Here is a 24,400-nt window from a genome sequence, read left to right as displayed (position 1 = left end):
CTTTGCCCCTGGGATGATTGTTTGTGACAGAAGTGCATGAAATACTAACTACTTGGAAACCAGCAAATGGTAATTTTGTGGCACGAAACCATTGTTTTTATGGAAGTCCAGTTACAAAATATCTTCAGATGGCATTGGGGAAGGAATAAATGGTATGTTAGGTTTATTGTCATCTTTTCTAGGAAGAAGGCGGAAAGCTCCCAAGAAATAAGAACTGGACAGAGTTTTTACTAATTCTGAATGTAAACTTGCAATAGAGCGACCACGGGAGAGATGTCAGACATTTGGTTCTGTCAGTTACAGCTGCCTCAAAAAACAAAGTCAAAAGCAATGCTGGTTAAAAGGCCATCTCCAAGTATCCAACATCAGATTAACCAAACTAAGTTAAGAATTGGAAAAATGTTTCCAGGTCTAATGACTGTGTCTACAGGTTGATAGTCTACTGATCAGCCTTGTCTGAGTGACCTTAGTGGTATACCAGTATCAGGAATATTTTCTCAGGTTGGGCACCTTAATACCAGGTGAACATCATCATATTGGTTATTGTTTAATATGTGTCTCCTGCACAGATACCTGATAGCTAATAAGTGTTCAACGTGAAGTGAACAAATTCATCTATCATGTTTCTGTCACCATAAGCTTTATGGTGTAATCCATTGTATGTATGAAAATCTATCTTTGTCAAGTATAATGGAGGATTAGTGTAATACATAAGGGGCAACTTGACTTTTTAGCTTCTGGTAGAGCCACCATTTAAAAGAAAAGAACCTACTGCTTTTTCGCTAATGGTTTAAGCTCAGGGTTGACTCCAGCTCCAACCTGCATGGCTCCATGATATTGGCCTATTTTTGTATAAATGATAGGGGGTAAGGATTGGAAAATGTAATTTTGACAGGGACACCCATCATCATTTTTTTATTAACACAATGACATCATAGTTTTTCACTACCCACCATATTGAGGTCATGTGTATATAAAATGTATTACTTTGGACTGGTTTTGTATTTCTATACAACGCTATGAGAATGCAAAACTTGCTTGTAGCAGGTCATGAACAGGTCATATACACCTGCTAATGAAATCTGAATGATGAAAAAATGTCAAACTGATGTTATCAACTCAAGCCCGAAGTCCACCGACACAGGCCCCCAGAATGGTCATATAAAAATATAAAGGGCCCTAATGAGGTACAGTTAGTATGAGAGGATGGACTAAGCCCTGCTTGGTGTGCCAATTATCACAGTTTCAAAGTATCCTAAAACCTTTATATCTGTCTGTTTTTGGTGCCCATGTCAGGATGGCAGAAACTATCAGCTAGAATAATTTCATATTCAGGTCATATTATCCAGTGGAGTTGTTTCTTTGCCTTCTGTACCAGCAAGTTGGTGCTCCCTGTCTGCCGCCTCACTAGCTATCAAGTTTCAGTAGCTTTTTGAACAGTTAGTGGGTACATCTACTAATGATTTTAGAAACTCAGAAAATAACATCTGTAGGTATATACCATAAAAAGCAAAGCTCAATCTGAACCACATTAAAATATTGCAAAGCAATCATGCCCAAGGCTAGCCTGATGGCAGTGTGACACACATGAGGTCTTTATAACTTTGTAAACTGATTTAAAATAGATTTGCTTTTATGGGACTCTCCTACTGGTATATTGGCTACCTTATTGACTTTCATGTGCTTGAAGTCAGTGCAGACCATGCACTTTGTATGTTAACAGCAATAAAGATGTGGAGCACGTTACAGGTAGACTTAAATCTAAACAAATCATGGATTGTAAAAAGGAAAACAGAGAAAATAAAACCTTAGTAACACTGTTGACATGTCACTTAAATGCCTTTGGTCAAATCCAGACCATTCTCAGGCATGGCTGCAGCTTTTCCTCAGAAAACATTACCAGGACAGGGGTGCAAACTCTTTGTTCGGACAGACACCTGAACCCCTGTGCCTGCAGCATGGGGCAGCAGATCCTAATACAAAAACTCACACTATAAAAACTGGAGAGAAAAAAGGAAGGGGACATAGCAGCCCTGTACAATCAAATCCCTGGCACCCTTCCAGCTTTTGCAACCATGCCTGCTGCTGCTTCGCGGCTCCCCTCCCTATTTTGCAGGGGTTAAACACCCTCTCTGCCAGCCTTGCAGACTGTTTGGAATAGTTGAAATGCTTTGACACTCCAGGACTGGATGGCAGGGGAGTTAGTTTACAGTGTCATTCATATGCAAAACTGCACCATAAATCCTCAGCTCTGTCTGTGTTGCTGTGGCACCACTAAGCACCCCATCAGCATACAGTACAGTATAAAAAAAAAAAAAACTCCTGCCATCTTTGTTTGCATTGCAGTGACTCATCAAAAGTCTGCCTTGTACCAACACTGAGAGCATTCTTCTGGCACTGAAAGCTGAGGCTCTGGGCTGGCATGTTCTTCAGGTCTCTAATCAAAGGGTGCTATTCATTGCGCAGAGAGCCTGTGAATGCTAATCTGCATCCGGCCACAGTCATTGACATGCTATGCACCGCTGTGCTGGACATTTTGACTTGCTAAAACCCTGACATACACAAACACAGGCTTTTTTCCCAGATGCTGATGTATATATTTTATTTATTTATTTCCTCCATCAACGCTTCTTAGTGAGCCGGAGAAAAAAAATCCAAGTGGGACGCTGCATTCTCTGTCCTCCGACCGATGTCTGGATACTTGGCAGCACTCCTCCGATATAAGGTAGGTGCAAGTTTGCGGCGGTGCCAGGCTTGTGCCATGGTGTGTGCAGACATTACAAGTGGGACATGTAGCCCCCCCTCCCCTATCGTATGTCTGTCTCCTCTATTCTGTCTGCATTTCAGGCTGATCACACTGGGGACACAATAGTTTGACACATCAATCCCTGCCTGGGCTGCACTGGGGAACCAGCTGTAGGTATTTATTGGGTGATCTGATGGGGTGACTACCAATATTTTGCCTTATGCGGTTGGCTTTGGGGAAGTGCTTTAATGCAGCAAAAGGCAAATCCTATTACAGCCCAAGTGTCTGGGCTATTGTCCTGATTTCCCCCTGTCGGGAGGTAATTTGATGCATTGCTCGGTGAGGATACAGAATGATATTAAAGGGGTTTGTCAGCTCCCTGCATCGTCTTAGATCCCAGACACAGAGAAGGGGGGGGGGATGCATTAGAGGTTTCATGTCTGACTCGGGGAGGGGGGGATACATAAACGCAGCCTTGCACTTTTCTCAACTCTCTTCTCCAAACCTTGTACAGAGATCATAGGAGTCTCCTAATAGAGCCATAGAAGTGCCCCCCTCCCCACTGCACCCCTCCCCGGCGGGGTATTAAAAATGTAGACTCCTCAGTTCGCACTGCAGCATGTTCTATAGGCAGCGATGATGCCCATCCACTCCATGGCACACAGACACCAGTGCGCTCCGCTGCCGCCTCCTATTCTTCGGATGTCGCCGCAAGTTGGGCCGTCAGTGTCACATTTGGGCATTTAGGAAGCCCCCTTTTACATCCCACAGCCTTGTAAGTAACACGATCAAATCGCAGCCTAGGGCCAGACCTGTCCTGCCTGGCTCATCTTCATTGTCACAGACGCTGCTTTACCCCCGACCACAGCCAACCCCATGGGCTAACCCCATCCTGGAAGCTGCCCTCCACCAGCCTCAGGTCTGATTTTTTATTCAATACCTAATATTATTTTGTTGCTTAGCTTCGGTTACATCAGCTGGGCTACAAATCAAAAGTTTTCCTGGTCAGGCGAATGTTTACAGGCATGCCATAAAGAGCTGTAAAACGTTTTACATCTGGTATCAGGTTGGTATGACATGCTAGAGATAGAATGACTTTTTAAATATTTCATTTTATTAGTGTTTAAGCTTTGGGGTCTTGTCATGGGTGCTGGGTCTACTCCATGTGTGTTCATTGTGTCTGCAGGTGAGGTATAGCTGGGAAAAGGTTTTTTTCTATAGAATGCTGATTATCAGATATTTGTCCAGTTTTGTTATTTTCTAATGTCTTCATAGCTATGACACATTCTGTAGTGCTGTACATAGAACACTAAAACAGTCCCATATGGGTTTGTGCTAACATCCCAATGTCCCCATCACATTCCCACGCAACTAATATATAGGTACATGGCTCTGACATAAATATGTGTAAACATCCTAGACAGTGCATCACAGAGGAAACAGCACCAGCACTGGAGGAGCTTACACTCTAATGTCCTTCCCGCTCTCATCCTGCTATTATACATTTCTATAGCTCTGACCTATTCCACGGTGCTGTACAGAGGACATTGTTCTGGTCACACCAATATCTGCATCAGCAGAGCATGTACTCTAATGTCTCATATTTAATGGTTTTTATGTGTTTTGTGTGTGTGTGTGTGTCTGTGTATTTATTTATATTTGTTCTGTACTGTTGTATCTTTATAAACAAAAAGTTACATTTTAATGTTCTTGGCAACTCAATATTATTTTGCATTTTCAAATCGCTGACACATTCCGCAGTGCTTTACAGAGAACACCAAACAAGTCACATCAGTCTCCACACGTGAGGAGTTTATAGTCTAATGTCTGCTGTGCAAGTCACACTGGTATTATGATACAGTTTTATACCTCTGGCATATACTGCCATTCTGTACAGAGAACCCTCTATCATTCACATCAGTCTTTGCAGCAGAAGAGCTTACACTCTAATATCCCACCCACAGTCACACTCCAATATAATTATTCTTGTTATGCATTTTTACAGCTATGACCTATTCCACAGTGCTGCACAGAGAGATTACATTCACTTCACAATATATGCGCATACCACATGATGCATAGTCTAGGGCCAGTTTATTCAGATGCCAATTAACCTGCCAGTATGTTTATGCTTTGTGGGAGGAAACCGAGACAGCTGGAGGAAACTCCATGCAGATAAAGTCCTAGTGGTATATGTACCCAAACCCCCGGGGCTGCATTCTAATCACAAAGCCACAGCACTGCCCCTGGCATAATTGGTATAGGACTCCATCTCTTTCCTGGGAGCATCTTCTTTCTAAATAGAATTGTCAACTCGCATTAGGAAAAGAAAAATGGCTGAATTTTTGTTTCGAGAGAAGCACCTGTAACTTATCTGGCACACTGAGGCAAAGCGGTAAAATAACATTATAAACAATATGTACCAACTGTCTTGTTTCATTATGCTTGTACAGAATCTTAAAACATCCCTTGTGCCCAATGGGGAATATTGAGATTTTGAACTTTGACAGGGTAAACACGGACATGTGCAGCATTTTCAGTGAAGCATTTAAATGAGCAGTGAGGATTGGTGATTGCACTTTGCAGATTTTCATTGTCGGAATGTTGTGTTTGTGGGAGCATTCTGCATAGAGCTGGAAGAGCTATGTCTATACTGCTCCAAAACATCAAGAATTGTGTAACAATTTTTTTTTGAAGTCGGCTTTACTCCTTGTAGCATTGAGGTCCTTATATTTGGCTTTCATCGAGAATGTTATTCACATGGAGTTTAGACTTTCCTTCCATATTTGTTTGGGTTGCTGTATTAGGACCATCAGTTTTTTCCACAGTTTAACCCTTCTGGTAGATAATTAATAATAATTTAACTGTAGTGGGTATATATGAAAGCTTCTCTGGGTCGAATGGTTTTATGTTTTCCGTACAGTATTACAGAATATGTTAGAGCTATATAAACGTACAAACTTGTTATTGTGCAGGCAATGAAACTGATAACATTATTTACAAAGTTGATTATGTTCCACTTTTGCCTGATAATATCTAGTTTGTTAGCGGTGTATTAATACCCAAAGGTAAAACATGTCCTTGTATTGGAAGTTTGCTGAAGCCTCCGTTGTACTTTTGATCACTTGAGAATTTTGAGCACCTGCACCCAAGAGATTGAGGAGGCGAGAATATTGCTTCATACTTCCAGCCCTTGGGGCTTTGATATAATTATAAATTTCCCAGAAATCACTGACGTAAATTACTCGCCACTCAGTTTTTGGAACCTCCAATATTTCTCCAGTAAAATGATTACATACCTATGTTTTATATAGTAACTTTTGTTTTGGTGCTACTCTGGATGTTCTGCAGGTCGAGGCATGGACTTATTCATTTCTTTGCCTGTGTCCTAATAAGGATTACCTGTGTCTAAATTATTGTTTTAAATTTGGTTACAACAATAGATCAGCTAGAATTTTGACAGTTATTGTGTAGTGCTTGGTGTCAATGTGTATTTTATACTGCAATTTACAGGAACACACAGTTCTTTTTAAATACCACCTTAAAACTTATCTTTAGCACCCCACAAGAGAACCTGCCTGTTCAATGTGGTGCTCTGTATTCGGTAAAATAGGAGCAGTTTCAGCTCTGTATTGCTGCACACTTTCAAGATGAGCAGATTGAACACATTGTAAATTAATGGCCAACTCCTGACACTCTACATATCTAGTGCTCTTGTGTCACAGCAAAATACATGAAAGTTGGTGGACTTTGCAAAATCCCCCCTTCCCCCTTATTCCTTTGACATATAGTAAGACTGCAAATATCTGGAATTAGGGCAGTCAACACTGGGACAAGGGTTTCCACCTATTGCAGGAGATATAAATGGAAGTGTATGTAACTGGAGAGATTTTTAACACATGTGGTTTTATGTTTGAAAACGTGCTGGAAATGTTTCAGTTTCAAAAGATACCGGTTTGGAACTGATTTATTTTATGATTTATCAAACAAATAGGAGTCTTTTTTTAAAGAAGTAAATCTGACATTCCATGAAACCTTCCAGTGGAGAATCTTCTAGGTCCATGTGTTTCAATAACATATCTTAGTTCTCCACAAGGGAATGTATACAGTATACTGTTCTGCTAGTTTACATACGAAAGGTGCTTTGTGGTGTTCTTCTTTATAACCAATCCGTCACATGTTACCAAGAAGTGTTGTAGAGTAATCCGCAAGGTTCCAGAGATTGCGTTTTTTTCTCCTGCTAAAGCAACAGTAAAAATTTGTAGTCCGTGGTGGGAAACTTATCACTGAGCCCTTTCTAAGTGTCCCAATCCTTATTGGGGATTTGAAGTCTCTTTAAAGTACAACTATAACATTCTGTTCCACCTGGGGGGTTTCATGTGGGACTGTGATATGTATGGGATTCAGCAGACACCAGGGGTTCAGGTTGATTGTTTGCTAAATTACCACTTACTCCCCAGTGAAAAAGTGGATGCTGGGGGTACCTACAAATTGCCTGCTCATAACAGAGGAACTTTAACTTACATTTGATTTGTCATTTTGTTGACCTATTTGCTAATGCGCTCAGTGTAGTATAAAACACCCTGGAATGCTGGATTATTTTTGGAGTTTGGTTTTGTTTGTTATGTCTGCTCACACCAAACAGATATTTGTGTACATGCATAATACATAACTTAAAGGACCTGCAAATATAAAATGTCTTAGTTTGTGTAGATGAGGTTTTAATTATTTGTAGTTTAGCTAGAGTGGGTAACTGCTTGAACGAATCCTTCTCTCGATTTGAGAAAGTATGTGATAGGAAATTCACAATCCTACAGTTGTCACTGAAAAAAAAGTTGAGGGAAAATCTTTAATGGAGACACCAATTTTAGTGACAACCGCCTAAGAAGGATGTTTCTGACTTCAGGGAGACATCCTGTTTGGTCAATGAAGGTAAGGTAGGTCTCCTATATGGTACTATTATGTTCTGGTTAACAAATCCCAGGGTCCCAGTCAGATCCAGTCAGGGCCTAGCTCTCATGATGGTCATGTAAGGCGGCACTGTACACGCTGCAAGGAACTCGCCCCTTGTCTATCAGCTAGGATTAGCCAGGTTGATAAAGATGAAATTCAGATTTTGTCTGCAGTGTGCTCGCATTCCTCTCTGGCAAAGTGCGGTGAGTCAGTGCTGAGTCTATGAGTGCTAACATAAGTTGAAAATCCACAACATATTGCATGTTTGAGGCATAATAAGGAGACAGAACGATTTACAGCCTTTTTGCGTGAACTGGGGTTCTCTGCTCTCCTCTGTGCCAGCAGACACAATCATTCTCCATCTGCTAACAGTAAGCTTGCTGATGAAAACTAACAGAACGTTGTCTACAGTTTATCTCTTGTTCAGAGATCTTCAAAGAAGAGTTAGGTCTAGTACACATAAGCAGATCTAGTAACAAATTTTCTCTCAATCGTTTTTTCAGTGGTATCAGATTCATAGAAGTCTAAAAACACAGCACACGTGTATACTATATTCTGGGGTGATTGGGGTAAACCACAGGACAGATGGAAGTTCCTGATCAGAGAGGCTTGATTGTACACATCATGGGACTTGTGTGTCTTTGAGCGATATTCAGCAACATGTCTGATCTGTCCATGTCAGATCGAGGACCCAAAAATCACCTGCTTATGGTTGTGAAATTTATTAAGATGATTTTTGGATAATTGGATAATTCCACTAAAAATAAAAATCTGTTCCTGTGTACTAGCTCTTGTAAACCTTGTTCATTTTTATATAGAGATTCTGCTAAATCCATTTGCAGCCCATGGTCCTGGAGAAAGGAGTGCTGTTTGAAGCTCAAGCCTTAACTGAAGATACACCAGACATATGAAGACACTTCTGTCATCTCTTCACAAACTTATGTCTCACCATTACTGATGCCATATAGGGGCCCAGACCACATAGCTCCCAGGTTGTGGCAGGGTATAATGAAGACAGGAAAAGAGAAAAAAATCTCCCTTTCTTACTCAATGAGAACTTTTATTTTGCAAATACTAAGAGAGAATATTTCATTCTAATTCTTTGAAAATAGTTAAAGATGTATTACCTATTCTATAATCAACTAACCAATCCCAGCGTTGATAATGGAAACATTACATCCCAGCTTACATTTTTATATGTGAATGTAAACCAAATATGAAACATCCAGTTTCCCTACTAAAATTCCCAGGGATGTCGGGTTACCTGTCATAGGGTGTTTATAATGTAACCCATAGACAATTTGCAATTGGCAATGAACCAGTTACAGAATCAGAAGGATCCTGGGAAATCTATGTTGTACACTTGCTACACAAGCCACTTTGTATTTAATTGAAAACAGTACACTTTCCAACAGTCTTACACTTCCATAGATTACTTCAACAGTAGTAAGGATACTGATTGTGCCATCTGTCTGATTTATAGCCACTAGAGGGCACACCTAAACCCTACATAAAATATGTTCATAAAAATGTGCCGCAGCAAGTTAAAATTAGAAAATTACAAACAATCTATTTTCATGTAAACCTTACACTAGTAACCTGAAAGGACTGATGCTACCAATTTATTAAACACATCAATCATTTAAAATGTGCATTAAAGTAATATGCCTAGATAAAAGATATGGCTTCTGTTTTCAATGTACAACGCTGCATAATAAGTTGGCACCTTGTAAAAAAACACTCAAAATTGTATTTGTTGGATATCAGATTACAACCACTCCAGGGGAGATCAGGTCTTTTCTTGTCAATTATTGGAAATAATGACCATAATTCATCTGTGTACCAGTAAATATTTCGGTCAAGCATCAAACATTTAGAGATCCCCTGTCCTGATAAAACAAGGTTTTCCCCATTTAAATTTGTGACTTTGATTTTGTACTGCATGTGATAGATAGTCCTTGTCCATCAAGGTTTATTCATTGTCATTGTTATATTTTTTTTTCAGATGTGAACAGTTTCTGTGGCGACCCTGTTGAATGTCTAAAGCCTGCTCTGTCACTGCTCAGCCATGTCCCAGATGTTACACATAGAAATTCCCAATTTTGGGAACACTGTCTTGGGATGCCTCAATGAGCAGAGGCTTATGGGACTCTACTGTGATGTCTCTATTGTTGTAAAAGGTCAAGCCTTCAAGGCACACCGTGCTGTCCTGGCAGCCAGCAGCCTATACTTTAGAGATCTGTTCAGCGGTAACAGCAAGAGCGCATTTGAGTTGCCAGCTACAGTGCCGCCAGCATGCTTCCAGCAAATACTGTCATTTTGCTACACTGGGAAGTTGACAATGGCGGCTAGTGAACAGCTAGTGGTTATGTACACAGCTGGCTTCCTACAGATTCAGCACATTGTAGAGCGAGGGACAGACTTGATGTTTAAGGTGAGCTCTCCACATTGTGACTCCCAGACCACCATGATTGAAGATACCAGTTCAGAACCTCAGAGCCCCTGCAACCAGACAACGGCAACTGTTGCCTCCGCCTCCTATGTAATGTCTCCTTCCATGCCCATCCCGCTTCTCACCCGAGTGAAAAATGAGAGTTTGGAGGTGCAACCAATTGCGGTACCCAACGTCCCTGGCAAGAGGCCAATGGAGACTCAAAACAGGGACAGCATAGGAGGATCCTTGGCTGTAACAGCTCCACCTAAACTACAGAGGGTTTCTTACTATGGCATGTCCAGCTTAGCTACACTCTTCCCCAATGTACAACAAGTGTCTTATTCACAAGGGGATCGCACAAGTCCCGGTGCAAGTAGCATACCAACCACAGATAGCCCAACATCATACCACAATGAAGAAGATGAGGAGGATGATGAGGCATATGACACTATGGTGGAGGATCATTACGGGCAAATGTATATCAAGTCAACTGGGGGATACACAGGTAGGAAACATAATTTTATTTTCTTGTATAAACAAACAAATAAGCATGTGATTACTGTTGTTTTCCTTCTTTACTTCTTTTACCATATGCTTGTTTTCACCGGATTTAGAAAATATTGCAGGCCCTGGATCAGCATTACAACCAGAAAAAAAAACAGAAGGTCAACAATACAGTCCGCACTTTTGTTTCAGTACAGGTTTACCTTAATTTAGGCATGTCAGGCACCATATATTTATAAAATATTTTTTCTTTATAGTCTTCTTTTTTGACTTTGTGCCCCCAGTGCTGTATGTTTGCCTTAGTCTGAAAAATGTGCTCTTCTAAAAACTATGAATTGAATAGATTCAAAGGCGTTAGTTCACGAAACAAATTATGACTAAGGGAATAGCCTGCCCTATGCCTTTCTGTTTTGTTCAAAATACAGCAGTATAGACAGCTCGTTTTACCGATGGGTTTAACCTTTTTGCCAAATCTCCATTGGAAAACATATAGAAGAAGGTAGGTTTTTGAGGGACTTCAGAGGCATTGGTCAAAGATATTTTAAATATATAAAATCTTATAAATAAAACATGAGTTTATTCAAATTTACAATATAAAACCTTTTGATAAAAGCATTACATGGATCTTGATAACTCCACATAGTTTAATGCAGGTATATAGGCATTTGAATATTGGACGTGTTTCACAGAACATAGTCGCCTTATTTGGGAACCAATCACCTACAACAGCATAATAATTCATAATTTTACACACTGATATTCAATAATATACATCTAATACAGATTACATGAAAGATTTTTTTTTTAACTCACATTCTTTTTTTAAATTTGGGTGGCTCTCTGGTAGATACCGTGGAACCTCAATCGTATTGCAGTTTTGTTTGGAATATTTCAATTCACTAGGTGAAATCACAACATGGACAAGTGGAGGAACTTTTGTATATGCAAAAAATTGTGTTAAAAAGCATTTCCCAGCTGGTTGTAATTAACTGTAATCATTACCATCACCAGTTGTGATTAGACACACACTAAAGCTACGTATACACTTCCAATTATTATCATTGGAAAACGAACGACGAACGTTCCTGCACGATATATACGAACGATCGTATAGCACCGATCCTGCACATAGAGATAACGACACGATCGTTCGTAGATATTGTACACACAATAGATACGATCGTTTAAGCGATAGAGGAACTATGTGCACGACAGGAAAGTGAACGGACGTTCGTTCATCACGCATGCTCTGACCATGGACGATCAACGAACGACCGTACACACGAACGATGTTCAACGATCGTCGTCCAATCCGATCCGCCGGTCCGGTCGTTCGTTTCCAACGAGTTTCCTTGTTCGTCGGCGTCGTTGGTTACTTTTTTACGAACGATTTTTTGCCCAATCGATCGTTCGTCGTTCGATTGGAACGACAAAAATTGGAAGTGTGTACGCACCTTTAGACACCATTTGCTCTACTATAGTGAATGATCCCCAATCCTTCACTGAATTTAAAACATAGATCCATCTTTGAAAAGCCATATAACGGTTAGACTAATTCCTACTAAAGGTATCCATCACCATCTGATTTTTATTCCCTTCCATCCCAGGCTCTAGATTTAGAAACCATATTCACAAGGTTAATAAAACACACATCATTTTACTTTGGTACTCACAGAGGTCATATAATTGATGATAAATGATTGTTAGCCCGGTTGATCTGGAAGGTAAGATATCCTTAGTTACAACTCCCCTCCTTCTCTGATCATTCTGGGTAGGAGGGGAGTTGTAACTAAGGATATCTTACCTTCCAGATAATCCGGGCTAACAATCAAATTTAAAAAATAAATGTGAGTTAAAATTTTTTTTTCTTTTATGTACTCTGTATTAGATGTATATTCTTGAATATCAGTGTGTAAAATGAATTATTATGCTGTTGTAGGCGAATGGTTACCGATAAAGCGGACTATGTTCTGTGAAAAATACTTGCCTAAATACCTGCAATAAACTATGTGGAGTTATCAAGATCCATGTAATGCTTTTATCAAAAGGTTTTATATTGTAAATTTGAATAAACTTATGTTTTATTTATAAGATTTTAGGAGACCAAGTCCCTCCAGTACCCACCTTCTTTTGTTTCTGTTTTGTTGTTTTATTTTTCACCCAAGTGGTTGTGCATAGAAAACATGAATGAAAACCCTTATCGAATGCTAAGAATTAAAAGTACAGCCAGCTTGTCTTTTTAGTATATATTCATACCTCCTTTACAGCTCTGCCTGTAACTTCTTTAGTTTATATGCTGTTTTGCTGCCTGCTAGCAATAAAGAATGTTATATTATCCCAATCAGTAAATGGCTGTAAATGAGCTCAGATTACATACAGCCTGTTCATTTGAAGTTTGCAGTCATTTAGGTAAAATTTACAAAAGCCCTTTAAATGCTCGGTATCTGCAGTTAGCTTTGATTTTTGTTTTTGCAGTTTTTATTTTTTGTGGATCTTAGCCATTTTAGGTACATAAATTATGCTGTCCTTTCTTTGCATGATATGGAAGTAGGTGTGGCTTGTGGCTTTTGTCTGGCCTAAAAAAAGTACTTATAGCAGATGTATAGTGCTTTATTTTATTGGTTGGTTTGATAATAAAGTATTGCATGCAGTTTGTTTTTATTTTCAATTACAGTCAGCATTTTAAACTTTACATTTCTTTTCATCTGTATTCCAGATAAGTCTAACCTACTTTTGCTAAAAAGCTTGTTTACAGAGCTTAATAGCTCAAGCTTCAGTTAACGTACAACTTAAAGATTTATATTAGTATACCTGCAACTCCTATTAAATAGTTTGTTGAAAACAATTTATATGAAGAGGCTAAAGACTGATATAGCATACCAATTGAAAAACCTTAAAATGCCAATAGTTGACCCAAAAAATTAGAATTTTAGATTAGTCTAACCTACTTTTGCTAAAAAGCTTGTTTATGGAGCTTAATAGCTCAAGCTCCAGTTAACGTACAACCTAAAGATTTATAGTAGTATACCTGCAACTTTAATTAAATAATTTGTTGAAAACAATTTATATGAAGAGGCCAAAGACAGATACAGCACACCAGTTGAAAAATCCTAAAATGCTAATAGTTGACCCAAAAAAATAGATTTTTTTTAATGTGACAGTTGTTTCTAATATAGTAAATTCAGCAATGTGCTGTCCCAGTGATATGTAAACAAGAGCATTATTATTGTTCACTGCTCCCCATAGATCCACCCCCACCTTCCATACTGCTCACGGGTGTTTATTCAAGTATCCCTCTCTTCTCTACTTTTGCATGGAGCCAGTGTCTGTTTTGGGACAGTTTAAATAGGTGATTCCCGCAATAGGGAGATATCCACCACACTAGTTTGTCCTTTTGCCCGTCCCACGAGGGTTAGCTGTCCCATAGTTGTTACACGTAGCTGAGGTTTTATCCATCTACAATGAGATATCCTAGCAGTAATTTGAGTAACCTCCCCAAACAAAAAAAATATATTTTGTCCACAGTTCTGCACAAAGGAGAACATTTATAAAATGTTCTTACTAGCCATAAAACTGGATATAAATTAAATTGTCTGCAAGATTTGCCGTGGTTCTTCTTGTACACTGGAGTTACTGGATACATAGGGTTAATGTTCCTGTTGCCCATAGTGCTGGTACATTTCATGCTGATTAGTCCTCCCTTGCTCTGGGATTAGTTGGACTCTCATTTCCTTCCTATGATAATGCAATTTTTTTTAACTTGCATTAAACAGATGTTCTCACCCTTAAATGTGTGAGCTGGATGTGACTAAATCCACACAAATACAAGAAAGAATGAAAACAAGTTTTCACATGATAGAACTTTCATAGGAGCGGAGCTATGGTGGTGCTGAATTAAGAAGGCCCCCAACTTCAGATGATCTTGGTTGTCAGCATTTTATTCAAGAGTTCAAGACAAGAAAAGCGATACTTGGCAGACTTTAAAGATACAGAAAAAGAAGAATGAAAACCCAGCATACAGAATAAAAGAAGTAGTACAACAGGAACAGCATCTACAAGTACACAAAAGGAATCAATACTGAGAATTACACTCCACATACGCATCATGGGAAATGCTACTTTGAAGCAACCATATGTACATAGAGGATACTGATACATCCAGCATATAGAACAGGGGAAGTGGTACCGTGCAGGGTTTATAATAGAATAGAAGAACAGATTATTTTTACCATCTTCCTGTTCGTCCGACCTTTACTCACATTTTCATTGTAAACACTACATTAGTAGCCTAACCCAAATTATATGTACATATCTGGGATTGTGGAACAAAACCCTATTGTGTGGGCATTAAAAGTCCCAGCAGTATTGTTTTGGCAAGTTTGTGTCTGTTAATAATGAAGCAGTTGGCCAAATTACCAAGCAGCAGTTGCTTGTAAATAAACCAGGGAAAGGACAAATGGGGAGACTTTGGCTTTGCCACTAATTCTGCCAATGCATTCTGCAGTTCATGGCAAATAAATATTTAATCTGTCAGCTGGGGAGGCAATACAATCTGAACTCTCCCTCCACTCCTGATTCTGTTTACTTTGACCTCTTGCCCACTGTATTAAGCAAAAACACGTGTCTAGACAGTGGAAACATTTTTTAGCCGTAGAATGCTGGTGTGCTCTATACCCTTTTGTAGATCTATAAACATTTTCTGGATTCTTATCTGTGCTTTGTAAATCTGATTAAGATGCTTTTAGGGTGTATAAGGCTGCAATCCAGCTGCAGTGACACTACAACCAGCAGCCTGCAACTGTTCCATGGCAGCTTCTGTTGACCCTTCCTAGGGGCAGAAGATACTGTGCTTGTGACCTTCTCTCCACTGTTCCTAATATACTCCTCTCTGAGTTATCACTGCCTCAAACATGAGACTTCATAAGGAAGAAAAAACTCTGACCTTCTCACTACCTTCTAGATTACCTTCTTCTAAAGAACAAATGTTAAATCCTCCAACGTGATCCACTTTAAGGAAGAATACTCTGGTTCTGACCTTCTCTCATTACACCCACCACTGAAATATCACATCCTCCTGCATAACCCTCCATAATAGCACAACATACTTTTCCTTTTTACTTTCCCTTCATTGTTCTAATTAGACTCACTCCAAGGATATCTCAAGTTGAAACATGATCATTCTGTTCTAATTATATTTTCCTCAGAAAATCACACCTTCCATATTGAACCTTTAGAAGGCCTAGTGCACGTGCCAAAAATACTGAACACATGTATGAGATGTGTCATCCTTTTTTTTCTATGGGGGGGGTTACTAACACATCCAAACTATCCACAGTTGTTTGAAAAAGTTGGTCTCTTACGATGGGTTCTCTTTGGATTCTCACCTGACCTGATCATTTTATTGGACTAGCTTTTTTACTAGCTTTCGGAAAAAAATCTGCCCCTCATATTTCCTCTATCTTGCTGAAAAAAACAAACAAAAAAAAACAATGGCATATTGTGAGCTTTGATTTAAAATAGGTAACATTTTGCTCCTGACCTTTTTGCCATCTTTCTGATTACATTTACCGCACAGATATCACGTTCCTGAACTTGACCTTCCATAACATAGGGAATATTTTCTCCACCATTCAGACTACACTTTCCTTAAGGTTCTTAAGTCAGAATTAAAAAAAAAAAAAAATTCTGAATTGTTAAAATTGGTTTAGCCTATGGCCATTCTGCACACCTGCATAGCTGAGTGGAGTTCTTCTTTAGTCATGTAAGACTGTATAGAATCTATGGTCTTTTTTGCATTGGGAAGACGTACATAAGAAGTAAGTAAGAGTTCTCAGCGTATCCTAATATAACCTTAGCAAGCTTTATTGCCAATCCTGCTGACAAGGGGTGATTGTTTAATCGCACAGGCACACTGGCAGATGTTCTGCGAGACCCAAGGTGCCGGTGAAATACGAGTATTTATAAACTTCACAACTTGTGACAAGGCAAAGCTCTAAAAAAGGACAGAGCAGGCCAGTTCTAAAGGCCACAAGAAGCTGTTCTACTCCCCTAGAATTTATAGGAATACGAAGTTGGGAGGAGCTGGCATTTAGTGGAACACTGTGTAACCTGTCCAAAAACCCTGATAAACAGCCAGTATTAACTCCTTCCAGGCTGTGCTTCTCCTTAACTAACACTGCCAAGTTAACAAATACCTGTTATTCTTATACTGAACCTCATTTCTTTGCAATGGAAGAAGGTTTAGTCTACCTATGAATGAGATATCAATATAAGTGGGAGTGTAGTAGGTTTAATCTCCTGCTGGCTGCACTGTTCCTGCTTACCTTGGAGTGTTTCTGCATCATCGTAATGCAGCAGGGCAGGAAGGGATCATAAGGTACCATATTAATGACAAGTTTTGGGAACCCATGAAGTAAAAAACATGAAAAATATTTACCACATACTAAAATTGTAATTTTGGGTCATGTAATCCTTTATTCACACTTATATTTAGGTCTCTAGAAACCTTTACATATTTATTAAAAGCTTCTTTGTTATACAGCTCTGTAATGCAGCTCTGGTGCAGTGGTGTCACAGCTTGTTCCATGTTTTTACTGTGGTTACCAAAACTTTTGCTGTAGGTAGTGGGCGCCTCCGTTCTGTCTGGGCATCATCTAGTTCTGTCGCAAACAATGACAGATCTGTTTGTAGAGCCTGTGCCCGTGCCACTTCGGGAAGGTCTGGTACTTGTTGCAAGGATGCCACCGCGGCAGGCTTTGTGGCTGCCAGCTTGGCGGTGCAGACCTCCTTTGTTCTGTCAGGCAGATCTGACATAATTAATATCTGTTGATGCAGACACTGCAATATATTGTATCAGACTGTTGTCATATCTCTCGCCAATGCTCTTGCACTTGTTTATTTCCAGATGGTTTGTTTGTGTATGTGATGTACATATTATTATGTTTAAATTGGCCAGCTGCCTAACATGATCCCTTCCTGCCCAGTCCCTACTGAAGCTAAAAAATATTATTATTATATAAGTACAGTTTTACTCATTTGTGGCAAGTCAAGGTTCTGGATAAAAATTGGTCAGCTTGGACTAACTATGGGGTGGACAGTATTTTGGAGCGAGCAGTCCCCCAAGAGTGGAAAGTATTTTAGAAGAGGAGAGAGTAAATAATGGATTTTGCCAGTCCTCCAGCTGTACAGAGTATTTCAAGGCGGAAGAATAGCATGTATATGTAGATATAGCTACATTTACATATATAGATATCTGATATATAGATATAGATCAGAATAGCGTGACCCTCTAGCAGCACAAAGCATTTCAGTAGAAGAAAAAAAAGATGTTTTTTGGAGGCAGTGGAAGGATCAAAGTTTTCCACTAGTGCTCAATATTGTGGTGGTTTTGAATATTTGGTTTTGTTTTTCCCAATATTTATATTATTCTTGTTTTTTTTTTATTAGTTGGTCAGGAGAAAGGAGATCAGATACAAAACTCACTGGAGAATCGTTCCTGTGTCCTAATTCGAAGAGACCTAGTGGCACTTCCAGCCAGCCTCATTAGTCAGATTGGCTACCGCTGCCATCCAAAGCTCTACTCAGAAGGTGACCCAGGCGAGAAGCTGGAACTGGTTGCAGGTAAATACAATTATTTCAACTATTCATGCATTTTCAACCACTTACAACAGCAGTAAAGCATATTTTCTGTTAGATGTACTGCTTTGGATAATTTATGGCAGCCATTCAGATTCAGTCTCCTAATACTCCACTGGTTTTTTGCTAGTTGCTGCTAAAATTAGGTCAATCCATGAAAATTCACTAAAAGAAGTACTATTAAGCTATTAATTGCAGCACCATGTTCATTCAACATGTGGCCTCTTTTCCTTCTTGGGAGAGGTAAATGCACAACCATCTGTTAAAATACCTAGACCCCTTATATATTCAGCTGCCAAAAGAAAATGTAGTGGTAACATTGGAGGTAAGTGAATCCTATTGTTTTGCTTTCAATTCTTCTAATTTTTATTTATTCTTATGTTTGCTACTTGGATGGTGCTGTGGCTTCATCTGCATATGGTGGCCTACCAATAAGATATCAATAAGGTGGGATGCTACAGATATACTTGTTTCACTCAGGAACTTCTAATTGCCTGACTTTCTATTTTTTACAAATAAGAAGTAAGCAGTATTAAACCATAGGATCAGCAAGAGGGTCTGAAACGTATCAGAAGTAGGCAGCAGTTTGGAAGGTTTCATAACATGACATAACACAAAGTGTTTCCTCCTTATATTATATTGTCATAATAAAGACTTCCACTTCTTTAGCAGAGACTACCATACCAAAGACTTCCACTGCATTACAAAAGACTGTCATAGCAATACTTCCTCCTTACAAAACACTGCCAAAAGACTACCACCTTACAGGTCTTTTCATGTTTTGCCTGTATTTTCTCACACTTATGGTAATACGCATGACTAATGTAAAGTCCTGCAGTGCTATATAAATACATACAAATAATACTCTAAAGCTTAACTCACCTAATCTCTTAATCTTGGAAACATCATGGTCGTTTCACTTTCTTAATGACTAGAATAAACCTATTGCTTCCTGTTAGGTCCAACGTCACTAAAGGTAGGTAGAGTCACTGTTCAATTCTAATAAACCAACCAGAAGTACAGTCTGCATTTGAGTAAATAATATTTCCTTAAAGAACATGAAAGAATTACAAACTATGCAGAGATGCAAGACTTTTTTCTTTAAAATATTGTCACATGCTAAATGCTAAAAATGTTTTTTATTTTTACATACATGTGTATCTAAAATAGTTCAAGACTCCTATGGTATGGTTACCCTTTAATAAGGTAAATAACATAAATCCAATTTGTGGTTTTGGATAACTGGCTCTTTAAGCCTCCTCTCTCCCACAGTCGCCCCCGCAAACACTGCCGACATCCAAACTACTGTGTATGTTTCCAACAAAATCAATTTACTTGCGCAGCACAATAGCTGGGACGCTGTAAACGCTTGTTAGCATACAGAATACCAGCACTCGTTATGCAGCCAGAATATTCATTTTGTTGGCGTTTACATTTTATGTGGCGCTATTAAATGTGACACGGGTTATTTTCGCAGTGAGGAACAACTGTAAATTGTGCCTGCACGCACCTGTGGATGAGTCCGATTTGCATTTTTCAATCTGCAGCAGGCAGATTAATATCTCCAGCTCATAATGCATCCAGCGATGGACTTATTTCCTTCAGTGAATTATTATCACCGCTTGCAGGTGTTTTGGGGCTTTATCCCACCTCCTTCCTTGGGGATTCTTAACATATTTTCTTTTTTTTCCCCAAAAAATGTCATTAACCCTTAGGATGCTGGAAAATCAGAATTAGGGGAACCTGCTTTTTTTGACTGGTTGAGGTTGTACGATTTGTATACATGAGTACACCTTTGTAGCAATTTTATCTTTAACTGCTCTTGAGCGCTTCTAAAAAGGAACATGGCCCTGCACAGGACAAGAACGCAGAAATACCACAATATGCCTGCATTTACAGAAGAACAGGGGTGACTGTTCAGAGTAATTTTTTTTCTTGGGCACAAAAAAGCAAAGCATAACAACAAACACCTATTTTTATGTTTGTATTTACTTTCATTCTGTGGCAGAATTTATGTTGAAATGAGGGCCAGCAAAGGCTTATCCATCTATTAATTATTCTTACAGTACACCACAATAAGGACCCCGGAATGATTGGCCTAAACTACGAGGAAGTCATTGGGATGGGGCTTTGTTCTAAAATATATCAAATTACATCAAATGTGATATAATGTACAAGTACAGTACAGCATACTTGCACAATATATCACACCTGATCTGCTTCCTTTTTGCATTCCATGCCCATTATTGCTACTGCTACTGTCTGCTTCACTAGTTCTTCTAGTCAGGTGTCTTCATACTCCAACAATTGGCTAGTGACTGGTTAAAGAAGTCCTACAAATGATATCAGGAATTACAGTATTATCTGAAAAATGCTTGGACTGTAAATTGTAGTGTGAATACATGCAGGCACTATACCCAAGGAGCAAGGGGGGAGAGTGCAAAACCAATGCAAAATGGCAAAACAAAAAACCTTTACGGATTTTAATTAGGATTTGAAAATTGGATTAAATGTTAGGGTGAAGGCAAGACATTAGGCTTTAAAAAACATCCTATTTCAAAGTAGATGTAAAGCCTATATTAATGTTTTTTAGTCTGCTTGAGAGCTTTAAATAATTAACAACTGCCAATTTTTTATTCTCATGTTTACCTTTTTAATCTGTATCTCAGTGTTGTTGATCTTCGGCACCCTCTTGTACATCCGCTATTTATGTCTACATGCAATTCTCACATAAGGGAGACAGGGAAAGAGCATCATCGTCCTTTTACAGTAAGAGCTTAAACAAGGATCTTTATGACAGAAATAGCAAGTGTTATAATAATTGAAACTGTAGATTTTTAAAATGTAAAAATATTTGCTATTACATTAACATGTTAAAGCTTATGCTATTCTAGTGCTTGGGATTACATATCATTTTTTAATATTGAGGTAAGATAGTTAAAACCCATTTCTAGGTGCAGTTGACAAATCTGCCCCTTCCCCCTTCTAAATCTTCCTCTCATGCATTTACAGTTTTACATCCGTGGAATGTTGTTTTTTTTGCAAAAGTTACAATTGAATAATGTGCTTAGGTCAAATGTTACAGTAAGATAAAACCTTGCAGGATAATTTTAATAGTTATGTTTTGGGGTCATTGTAAGATTTAATTTTAGGGATCAAGTTAATTTTTAGGATGCTGGTAAAGGCAATTCTTAGTTGTTGCCCCATTTATGATTGTTTTATTAGACTTTGGATGTATATAATAAGAGTGTAGGTTGTATGAACAACAACAGGTATCTCCTAGTGTTCTTACATTAGCTTTTTGCAAAACGCAAACCTAACAATATGGCTGCACTTTGGTTCACAAGTGACTGCAACTGCAGTAAGTTTTTTTTTTTTTTTTTGCCACAATTGCCTCCAAGTCTTTTACTTTTGATTACAAATGTTGCTTTCACTATTTCCTTCCTGAATGGCGGGGCCCTCAAGCCATACTAATAAAAATGCTATGAAAATGTCTCATTCGGCCAAAGCTCAGGAATCCCATTCAGATGCTTTTTTTCCTGCTCTTTTCTGAGCATATAGAGCCAGCAGCTTCTGTTATAATGCAGACGCCCTCCCTATCTTACACCGTGCAGATTGACTCGACTGGAGGGGATGGAGTTCCGCTTCTCCGCAGTCAGCACATTATAATTAGAATCAATACCCGCAGATCTGTGTGTGCGAGTTCATTTGAGGTAACGGAGCTGAGCGTCGGGGAGGTGGGGGGAGCCAGGCCTTGAGATCTCACTATAGCCCCAGCTCTTTGCTGTCCTCATTCCATTGATTTATGGGGGGTAAATGATTTTGGAAAAAGTCCAAAGTCTCTTTAGCTCGCCAACACCTGATAGCCCAGAGACAAGGAATTCTTTCCCTAAAGTAAAGGCTGATTTTTTTTTTCTTTTTCCTCCAGGAGTTCATATGACAGCAAGATTAATCCTATTAGAACAAGTAGTAGGCAGAATGCTGAGATTTTTACCAGTTCTGCATTCTGTTTGGTATTGCTGTTTTAAAAAAATATTTAATGTTTTTTTTGTTTTAAGGAACAACCCTGCTAAGCTAGCTACATCCCACAATCACAATTACAAGTAAAATATTACTTTATGAGAAAGTAGTCTAAATTTTTATAACAATTGCCTCAGTTATGCATGTATGAAAAAACATACACAGGAATAATGTATGGATTCTCATTCTTTCATAGCACAACCACATAGGTCTGGAAAGGGGATCACAATGTATGAATGTCATATTTCATGCAGGGATTGGTATAATGGGGTAAATGCAGGCACATTATTTTAAAGGGTGTTGTTTATTGAATTTTTGTTTTAGCTGCTGTTAGGGAAGGATTAATGCTTTTCCAGGAAAAGCTCAGGGTATTTTCAGGGAAAGAATATATTGGGATATTGAAGTCTGTTTGAAAATTTGCTTCAACTATCTTACATACTTGTTTTTTCAATGTTTTTAAACTGTAATCAAGATTTGGTTTATTAACTGCAGGTGGGAGATCTGTAATAGGTACAGGGTTTGAAATTGTGGTATTGGTATAATAGATTCAGGGTTAGGTGCAGGGCTTAGTTATAGGTTCTCTGTTAAGGGATGGTTTAAGGTCTGAGGTGATGTGCATAGTTAGGTATAGGAGTTAGGGTCTGTATTGATAGCATCAGTTTGACCTTTAATGACCATTTAAATGCATCTGCAATCATATAGAATTCAACGACAGGTGCAATTGATATCCAGTTAACTTCCTTCTGACCTGCTATAAGCTCCACAAAGGTCCTTATGTGGAGAAAAACAATTAAATATCTGGGTAAGCTTGAGGTCCTAAGGTTAGGTGTATGGGTGTTTTGAAGGTTCTGGGTTTAGTGTTAGGAGGTGGTAAGAGGCTAGGGATTAGGTTTTGTGGTTGGGTTGATGTGTGTGTGGTTAGCTGTAAAGGTTGGACTGAGTTTTAAGGTTAGGTGTAGGAAATACTTGGAGGTTAATAGTGAAGTGTAGGGGTTAGTGTTAGGTAAAATAGGCATTTAGTGACTCAAAGTTAGGTGGTGGTTGTAGGTTAGGTGCAGTGGTAATTTGTAAGGTCAGGTTAGGTTACACAAAGGGTAAGTTGAAGGTCAAGGGTTAGGTGTTTTGAAGGTTGGACAAAGATTTGGATTGAAGTGAGGTCAAGTTAAGCTCCTCATTTAGTACTTTTTTTGGATGTTATAAAGGTGCATCTATGGTATATATGTAGATTGCTTTAGGGCATTTATTTGACTGAAGCAACCCCACCCAAAAACAAAAGGTCCACAACGTTTTTCAGAAGCCACAGGGTTTAGGGGGTTGGTAAGGTAAGGGGTAGATAATACAAAATCTGCATAATTTGCAAGAATCCCTGACATCAGGTCTTTTTAGTTGATATCTTTATCTTTTTTTTCTCCTACAGGCTCAGGGGTATACATAACCCGTGGACAGCTCATGAACTGCCACCTCTGTGCTGGAGTAAAGCATAAGGTCCTTTTAAGACGACTCCTTGCCACATTCTTTGATCGGTAAGTTTATTTGCCTGTTGTGCATTCTACTGTGTGTAAAGTTATGCCTAAAAAAAATAATAATTTATCCCAAGAAGGGTTCTTTTTCTTTGCTGTAATGATCAAATGTATCATTAAGATCAGTATAAATGTCTACTAAATTTGTGTTATTTGCCAATGGTTCATAAGACACTTAAGAATATCTAACTCGCTACTAGCTTCACCATTCAGAAGATTGTAATGTAGGATGTCAAGTTGAGATATCTTGTGTCAGGGTGTGATAATTATCAAACCCAGTTTTGTTTGGGATCCCACTTTAGGGAGCTAATACTAATCACTGACCCTAAAGTAGGCAAACTGAAAATAAGATTGAAATCTGCTTCTTTTCCATGAAGATGTATGCAAAGCTCAGTGGTTTTTTAAAAGATGATAGTGAACAGGCAGGCAAATATGTTTTATTACAAAAGGGACATGGCCTGTCTCTTTCTGCATTGAAGACCTGTCTGCTCTCAAATTTTGCAAGAGGAACTAAAGTCCCTTTTAAAGTAACAACATCACAGGATTAGTAAGCCACCCAGACAGCTAGTATTTTCAGAGAGAGAGAGA

At 38.8% G+C, this 24,400-nt stretch overlaps 1 protein-coding gene across 7 annotated transcripts in view; it reads left to right on the top strand.

Moving 5' to 3' along the window:
• NACC2 (NACC family member 2) overlaps positions 1–24,400 on the top strand; it is a 103,644-nt gene that overhangs the window by 67,827 nt on the left and 11,417 nt on the right. For 4 of the 7 annotated variants that reach the window (XM_072431894.1, XM_072431889.1, XM_072431892.1 and 1 more), the window contains 3 exons: positions 9,705–10,638; positions 18,084–18,257; positions 23,710–23,815. In XM_072431894.1, coding sequence (XP_072287995.1) covers positions 9,768–10,638; positions 18,084–18,257; positions 23,710–23,815 — 1,151 coding nt within the window. In that variant the 5' untranslated portion in view covers positions 9,705–9,767. Of the gene's footprint in view, positions 1–782; positions 2,726–3,251; positions 3,666–3,984; positions 5,142–9,704; positions 10,639–18,083; positions 18,258–23,709; positions 23,816–24,400 lie in introns of those variants that run through there. The other 3 variants (XM_072431891.1, XM_072431896.1, XM_072431893.1) reach the window with 3 other exon arrangements.

This window comes from Pyxicephalus adspersus, chromosome Z (genome assembly GCF_032062135.1).
Source record: "Pyxicephalus adspersus chromosome Z, UCB_Pads_2.0, whole genome shotgun sequence".
Lineage (NCBI taxonomy): Eukaryota > Metazoa > Chordata > Amphibia > Anura > Pyxicephalidae > Pyxicephalus > Pyxicephalus adspersus.
This window is presented reverse-complemented; position numbering and strand designations above follow the sequence as displayed.